At 56.5% G+C, this 8,230-nt stretch overlaps 1 protein-coding gene across 4 annotated transcripts in view; it reads right to left on the bottom strand.

Annotated features, from left to right (window-relative positions):
- Positions 1-6,320: 6,320 nt before the first annotated feature.
- Positions 6,321-8,230, bottom strand: part of SELPLG (selectin P ligand) — a 16,643-nt gene continuing 14,733 nt past the window's right edge. For 3 of the 4 annotated variants that reach the window (XM_040250945.1, XM_040250947.1, XM_040250946.1), the window contains one exon: positions 6,321-8,230. This exon is cut by the window's right edge and continues 533 nt beyond it. In XM_040250945.1, coding sequence (XP_040106879.1) covers positions 7,589-8,230 — 642 coding nt within the window. In that variant the 3' untranslated portion in view covers positions 6,321-7,588. The other variant, XM_040250948.1, reaches the window with a different exon arrangement.

The raw sequence follows: 8,230 nt of genomic DNA, 5'->3' as shown, positions 1-8,230 counted from the left end.
CACACACATGCATGCATGTACAGACTTACCTTTTCTCTCGAGGACCCTCAGAAAGGGCCCTGGGTCCCACCTCTGGGGCTGGGGAAGGGGCTCCATGTAAGGCCCCCATGAAGCCCATACAGATCCCCACAGCCCCTCCGCCAGCCTCCGGCTTCTGACTCAGCTGGAACCCGACACTTGGCTCCCGGTTCTCCTAGTGAATCTCCCCTCCTGGCAGCTGCTGTGAGCCATCTTCTGCACCCGAGCCCAGGGACAGCCTCATGGAGAGGGTCTTCCACAACCCCCAGATCCATCCACCAGGAGGGAAAGGGCCCTGTGGGGGTGACAGCAAGGTGGGAAACTCAGCCAGGGTGAGCTGAGACCACCTACCCTTCAGGGCCTCTGGGTTCTGCTGCTTCAGAGCCGAGTGACCTTGGGCTAGTTCCTCCACCACTCTGGACCTTAGTTCCCTCATCTGTAAAATGGGAGCACTAGTAACACTATTGTGAGACTGTAACGAGCCTTGGTTATTTGTTGTGGTTGCTGTTGTTTAGTCGCTAAGTCGTATCCAACTCCTTTGTGACTCCTTGGACTACAGCCCACCAGGCTCGTCTGTCCATTGGATTTTCCAGGCAGGAATGCTGGAGCAGGCTGCCATTTCCTTCCCCAGGACATCTTCCCAACTGTAGGACTGAGCCTGGATCTCCTGCATTGTGAGGTGGAAGGCATCCTCGCCACTGAGCCCACCAGGGAAGCCCTTGTAAGCTTGGTGCATACGTGTGAGCTAAGTCACTTCGGGTGTGTCCAGCTCTGCGCGACCCTATGGACTGCAGCCCGCTGGGCTCCTCAGCCCATGGGATTCTCCGGGCAAGAATATTGGAGTGGGTTGCCCTGCCCTCCTCCAGGGGATCTTCCCAACTCTGGGATCAAACCTGCGTCTCTTAAATTTCCTGCATTGGCAGGAGGGTTACCAGTAGCGCCACCTGGCACTAACTACATACGCTGATAATAACAGCAACGCAAGTGGCGCCTCGGACCGAGACCCTTTCTCACAGTATCTGGACAGCAGCAAATACAGAGGCTTGGCATACGGCAGGCGCTCCACAAGGCTCCTGAATGGAAAAAGGCAGAGCGGTTACCCACCCCAGCCCCGACTCGCTGGCAGGTCAGCTGGCGAGGGTGCCCCCATTCTTAGAGGGGTGAGCCCACAGGCCCAGGCTGGCTCCCGCTCCTGCCAGGGCCCCCGAGTGCATGCTCCGATCCATCTCCCCCGGGTAGAGTCCGACCTCCCTGGGGCACATGCAGGCGCTGGCCAGGGGGGAAGGGCTCCAACAGCTGGAAACATCTGGTTTGAATTGTCAGTTGGAAGCACTGACCAGGCAGCCATGGAATTTGTGAGCTAATTTTAGGCCAAAAGACGGCGTGCTCAGCAGGGCGGGGGCTTGCTCCCCAAACCACAGCAGGGCTGGACTTCCAGGCATGGGGGGATGTGGAGGCCCCACGGTGCCCCTCAGAGGGTCCACGCCTGCCCCCATAGCCAGGGACTGTCTCTCTGAACGTGGGCCCTCGTCGGTCACCTGAAGTGTGCCAGCCACGTCACAGCTGTGGAATAGCAAGGACTTTTCTCCCCCTTTCACAGGTATGGAAGCTAAGGCTCCCAGACGTTAGCCTTGCCTGGCATCCAGAAAGCAGCAGCGGAGCAGGGACTGAAAGCCAGGCCTGGCCCTAAGCCTTAAACCTAAGGCTCTTTTGATTTCTGCCTCTGGTGCTTAGATTTTTGCCAGTCCCACAGCTGTCCCTGCATCTTCACCCCCTTGCCAAATTCCCTTGCCCGTTTGTCAATGCAGTCAATGTCTTCTGAACCTCTGTGGACTGCCAGGCACTGTGCAGTCATAGAGAGAGTGATGTGAGGGGCAGAGGCCCCACCCTTGCACAGCAAAAATCCGTACATCCACACGGTCACCTGGCTTCCACACGGTAAAGACCATCCCCCCCGCCCCCGCCTGCCAATGCCGGAGATGCGAGAGATGCAATTCAGTCCCTGGGTCGGGAAGATCCCCTGGAGGAGGGCATGGCTCCCCATGCCAGGATTCTTGCCTGGATAGTCCCATGGACAGAGCACCCTGGTGGGCTACAGTCCACGGGGTCACAGAGTGTCGGGCACGGCAGCACGAGCACCACCAGCACCACCATGGAGGGGAGCAGGGGGTTGTCCTAAAGCAAAAGCAGGGCAGGGCTGCAGAGCAGGCCCCTCTGAAGAGGCAGCATTCATGCTGAGACACAAGGGTGAGAAGATGCTGGTCCTGCAGACCTCTGGCAAGAGGGCACTAGGCAGAGAAGCGACAGGTGCAAAGGACCTGGGGCAGGCAAGTGCGAGGAAGAAAGAACCAGCAGGCTCTTGGGGCCGGAGCCAAGTGACAGTGAGAGGTGACAGCTTTCCTGCCCTCATCCAGCCAACATGTCTGTCAGTGGGTGAGATGGGGGTTCAAACAGGGAGGGGTTGGCTTCCAGAAGCTTCGGCTGCTGGCAGGATTAAGGCACCCTACCGTCCTACGGATTCATTTATAGCCAGTGATTTGCTGAGCCGGCCACTGAAGCTCTGGGGGAAATCCCCTGAAGGCCGGAGGGGTCCGGAGGGGTCCGGAGGCCAGACACAAGGCAGAATAATCGGTCTCCCAGAAGGACTACCCCAAGGGAGGGGGCAGCCCGGAAGCAGTGCTGAGACAGGAGGGGACCATGCTTCACCCCTTGCAGGCTTCCTGTGCCTGGGAAAGGGACTGCATCTTGGCCCCTTTGGTGCTCCTGTCTCCTGCCTTAGGCCTATTCCTTTCCTCGGAAAAGCAGTTCCAAGGCTGCCCCTCGCCAGGTTCGGCAACAGCATCCTTATTTTGCCAGGCTTAGGCATGGGGCACTGGCTCTGTGGGACCCAGGGGGGCAAAAGCCTGAGCAATTATGGCTACAGGCTTCCAGCCACCAAGAGGAGACGCAGCAATCAAGCTCCTGGCCACACAGTTCGGGTTTCCAAACACTTTTGAGAAGGGGAACTCCAACGGGCCCTCACTGCCAAGTGGGCAGAGCAGAATTTCTCCACCTCAGGACCACTGACATTTGGACCAGACCCTTCTTTGCCTCGGGGGACTGGCCTGTGCCCTGCGGGATGTTTGTCGGGGTCCCTGACCACCTACTAGATGTCAGCAATGCTCTCCCAAGTCATGACAACCAGCTTATCTCCAGACATTGCCAGATGTCCCCTGGGGGGGGGCAAAGTTGCCCCTGGGTCAGGACCACCAGCTCAGAGCCTTCCTGTGTGGGCATTCATAGCTAAAGAATGGATGGTTTTACTCACCAGCTGGGAGACCTGGGACCCCCAGACTTCCTAAACACTTATGATTTTGTTCTGCCCATTGAAAAATATTAGGAAAACACAGGAAAGTCAAAAGAACCAAATAAAATTCACTTATAATCCCACACTTGGTGGCTAATCTCTCTTAACGATTTGATGTACTTCCTTCCAGTCATTTTTCTGTATTTGATAATCCTAAAAACTATGGTTTATAGAGGACGTATCTTGTGCTTAGGCATCAGGTAAGACTCGGCTGAGTGGCAGGCAGGGGTGGGGTATGGAGGAGGGTTTGGGGAGCCTTTGTCCAGACTGACTGCCAGATGAAGCACCCGCAGGGCTGGCAGCAACCCCCCTCCAAAGGGACAAGAGTAAATTTAGCATGCCACCCCCTGTCCCCCATTTCCTGTCTACCCTCCTTCCTTCCCTACTGCCAGAGCTCAAGTCAGCGGAGTCTGGTTTCTCAGCAGTGCAACTTGCTGAAGCCAGTGGTCCAGCTTTCTGAACCTCAGTTTCCCTAGCAGAGAAGTGGGATAATAATTGTCCTCACCTCATGGGTTGTTGTGAGACCTGAATGCGATCAGGCAGATTGAGCATTTGACGTGGCGGTGGGCATAGACTGAGTGCCCAGGAAATGCCAGCGCCTTGTGGCAGCCACCTCTCTCTGTCTTGCATCCCAGGTCTGCTGTGTGCCTGCTCTCTGCAAGCTGGGTTCAACTGTGTCATCCTGGGGCTTCCCTAGTGTCTCAGACAGTAAAGAATCTGCCTGCAATGAAGGAGACCCAGGTTCAATCCCTGGGTCAGGAAGATCCCCTGGGGAAGGGATTGGCTACCCACTCCAGTATTCTTGCCTGGAGAATCCCAGGGACAGAGGAAAGCCTGGCAGGCTGCAGTCCATGGGGTTGGAAAGAACTGGACATGACTGAGCAACTAACAGGTCTCAGTGCCTTCTCTCAGCAACTGGGAGCCACAAAGGGTGACTGAGGGGGACTTCCAGACGCCAGGACAGGTCAGCAGGAGTGAGAGTTTGGGGCATGGGATTCCCCCAGAACCCCGCTATGATCTCAAGGACCACGTGACTTAGTGGTAGGAATGTGGCTTTCTGGTTCAAGCCTAGATTCCAATCTCAGATCCTCGTGTACGATCTGGGACATGTGACTGCACTTCTCTGAGCCTCAGTTTCCTCTTCTGTAAAATGGCAAGAATCCTAGTTCCTCCTTCTTAGGCTGTATGAGGGGATCCATGGAGACATAGCAGATATTCGTGCTCAGTGGATGGATGGGGCACTTCACGGGGTGATGTTCAAGGGCAAGGGAGGTCCAGACAAGTGGAAGGACACACTAGATTGCAGGAGCCGGCCTATATCAGTCTCAGATGCAGCTGTCAATTTTCAGAATTATTTGAACCAGTTGTTGCATAAAATTAAATTACATTATGTTAAAAACCAAGGTCTTCAACACTTAAAACTCATCGCTTCCTCATGGTCTTACTACATCCTATCTACGCCATTGGCATTATTTACATTTTTTGGATGACCTACTGTATAAATGGTCGGTTGCTCAAAATCAGCCATGGGAGTATTTACAGCAAAGAAATTGGCAAGCACTGCAAATCGTGCTTTGGGCACCAATCCACCTGAGAAGGCAGTTGGTAAATATATACCAGCACCCCACTGGGTTTGGAGCTCGGATCTGGCTCCATCCTTCCTTCATCCTCCGAGACTGGACCAAGCGAAGCGCCAGGCTGCCCTTGGCTCCACTAGCTGGTGGTGGGCGCCCCCTGGTGGCATCTTCAAGCATTCGCCATCTCTGCTGCTGACGAATCCTGCACCTTAAAGGGAGGGCTGCAGAGAAGCGGTCCTCTTCCGGTAGAGACGGAAAACCAACGTGCGGGAGCAGAGGCGCTCCCGGGGGCCCTTAAGGGAGCCCGGAGACCTGCTCCCTGCCGAGACGGACGGAGTAGCAAAGTCCCAGAGGAACTGCTGAAATGTCCCCCAAGTCCTCCAGCCTCTGGGGCCCCACCCCAGTGATGTGGAATCCACCAGCTGAGTTTTCTGATCCCTGATAAAGGGGAAGTGAAACCCTGTTGCTGTCTTAGGAACCCGCCTTCTCCAGGGTTGTCTGTCCCCGCCCATGGCGGATAGCCCGCTCCACCAGCGCCTCCACCAGCGCCTCCACCAAAGCACCTTGAACACACCTTCCTGTGTATCACAGCTGTTGTAGAGGTTCAAGGGCAAGGGGGCAGGGGGGGACAGAACCAGGCAGTTCTCCGCTTATCCCTGACTCTGTTCCCTATGGCCCTGTTGCTTTTCGTGTTCCGGCTGCCTTTCCCCCCATCCCTCTCTGAGTTGCAGCCAACACCCCCGCTTCCCCTGCCCCAATTCGATATTTTCTTTGAATTCTTTCTCTGCAGGTTATGCCACGGAGTGGAGGAGGTCCTGAATTCCCAAAGAGGCCCTTGGAGGCATTTTTCTAGAAGAGAAAAAGTCCCCTGAGATGAATGTTCTAGAAGGTAGAAGTGTGTGTGTGTGTGTGTGTGTGTGTGTGTGTGTGTGTGTGTGTGTTTCCTTCCCCGAGTACAGAAATGACTAAAAGGCATTAGGAAGCAAAGATCAAAAGTCTGAAACCCTGGCTCAGCCATGTCAGGAAGTTAACCACACCCTTCTCCTCTCTAAGCCTTTGGCTTCCTGATCTGACCCTCAGAGTCCCCCTGGGTTTCAGTGCTTAAATAGGGCCACTCGCTGTCCTAATCTGCTGCAGCTGAAAGCCTTATATCCCATTATATAGGACTTTCAGTGCTGAAACCAGGAAAGTCTCAGGACATCTGGTCACCCTACACTGAAGTCAGGGACAAGCTAACTTATAGAGCCTGACCCAGCCTGCTGCCTTAAACAAAGTTTCAATAGAATTCAGCTAAACCCCTTCATCCGTGACGCAGAGTCAATCATGGCCTTCGGGCCAGGATGCCAGAGTTGAGAAGATGCAACAGAGACCACATGAGCTGCCAAACGTAAGATATTTATGATCTTGCCCTTTAAGAAAAAGTTTACGGGGCCCCAGACTCTCTATGCTGGAGAAGGAAATGGCAACCCACTGCAGTATCCTTGCCTAGAGAATCCCATGGACAGAGGAGCCTGGCAGGTTACAGTCCAGGTGGTCGCAAAGAGTCGGACACAGCTGAAGTGACTTCACTTCACTTCTTCAAACTCTGTAAGACAACCAGTCAGTTGTAGGAAGGCCTTGTGGGGTGTAGCCAGGCTCCCCCTGTGAGGAGGGGGCCACTGGGTGTTAAGGGGAGATGAGCCTCATGCAGAACAGAGAAAGGTCAGGGTGGGCTTCTGGGGTGCATGGCATTGATGTTTAGAGGGAGTATCTGGCAGAGATTTAGGGTGCGGGGGGACCAAATTCTGCAGGCTTGAACTGTGTCATGGGTAGCACTGGGCAAAGTGGTTCCTGGGGCCAGCATTCTCTGCCCCTCGACAGCCTGAACCCCTCCCCCAGCGCCCACGGATTCACCAAGGTGTCCCCTGAAGTAACCTTAATAGCCTGTGCAGGGGGCTTCCTAAGGGCCCTGGGGCTGGGGGAACAGCAAAAGAACCCACTCCCCACCTGAAGGAGGCAGCTTGAAGCATTCACTCAGCCATCACTTGTTCACCACCAAACATTTACTGGGCGTCTGTGCCATCCTGGGCCCTGAGCTGGGCCCCGGGAGACCTCTGTGAGCACCTCAATCAAGACCCCGGGGGGAGGCAAGGGAGGCCAGGATGGGGTTAGGCTGTCACTAGACAACAGCTTGTAGGTCCACAGAGTCCCCTAAGGAACCTGCCCAGCCCCCACAACTCACTGTGGGTTCCCTGAGAGATACCCCAAATGAGGGGGGGACGACAGGAAGTGAACTAAGGAATCCAGTGCAGAGTGCCCCCTTCCTATGCCATGGCCATAGAAGGAAAGGGTCGCGGGCATGGTGGCAGGGACGAACTCTGAGCCCCCCTGGGTACGTGAGGATGAGACTCCAGCGGCCGGGGAACGGAGGCGTTAGAGGGAGCCCAGGACACACGGGGGCTGGGCAGGGCGCTGGGGGGTCGTCTGCAGCCTCTACTGGAGGTTCTGTGTGCCAGGCCTGCTTCGGTGCGTGGAGCCTGGCTGCTCTCAGTCCTGTGTGTGGTGGCCCGGGTCCCCGCCCTGAAGATTCCCGTCTCCAGGGGGATCCAAGGCAGCCCGACCCGCAGCTTAGAGCCTCGGCATGGGCCCCGGCTCAGCAGCTCGGCAGCTAAGGGAGGAAGCTGCGCAGGGTGAGGTCATCCGCTTCACGGTCCTGCCCCAGCCCTGCCTTCCGGCCCTGGTCCTTGGCCTTGGGCAGGTCCCCGTTGGGCGTGGGAGCAGGCCCCTCGCCCCCCTCGGGCAGCAGAGACGAGATACAGACCATCTCGCTGGGGGAGTGATCGCGCACGGGGTACAGATGGCTCTTGCGGGAGAGGCGGATGGCCAGCACCACGGTGCACACGAGGAAGACGGTGGCCACCAGGGCCAGGATGAGGATGGCCAGCAGACACTGCTTCACAGGGCCCGGGTCCGGCAGGCTCTCTGGGGGGATCGGGGCCACAGAGCTCCCAGTGAAGTCATCAGGCCAGTCTCCAGCTGCCACAGCGGTGCCCTTGGGAGTATCAGAGGCCGCAGGAAGGGCTGTGGTTAGGCTCCTTGTGGTAGCAGGTCTCGTGGGCAGGGCCTCCACAGTGGTTGGATCTGTGGGCAGGGCCGGTATGGTAGTGGGCTCCCTGAAAGGGGCTTCTGTGGTGGCTGGTTCCGTGGGCAGAGTCTCTATGATTTGGGGTTCTGTGGACAGGGACTCTATGGGTGAGGGTTCTGTGGACAGGGCCTCTGTAAGCCTGGGTTCCGTGGACAGGGCCTCTGT

The sequence above is a fragment of the Oryx dammah genome, unplaced genomic scaffold, assembly GCF_014754425.2.
Source record: "Oryx dammah isolate SB20612 unplaced genomic scaffold, SCBI_Odam_1.1 HiC_scaffold_12, whole genome shotgun sequence".
Lineage (NCBI taxonomy): Eukaryota > Metazoa > Chordata > Mammalia > Artiodactyla > Bovidae > Oryx > Oryx dammah.
This window is presented reverse-complemented; position numbering and strand designations above follow the sequence as displayed.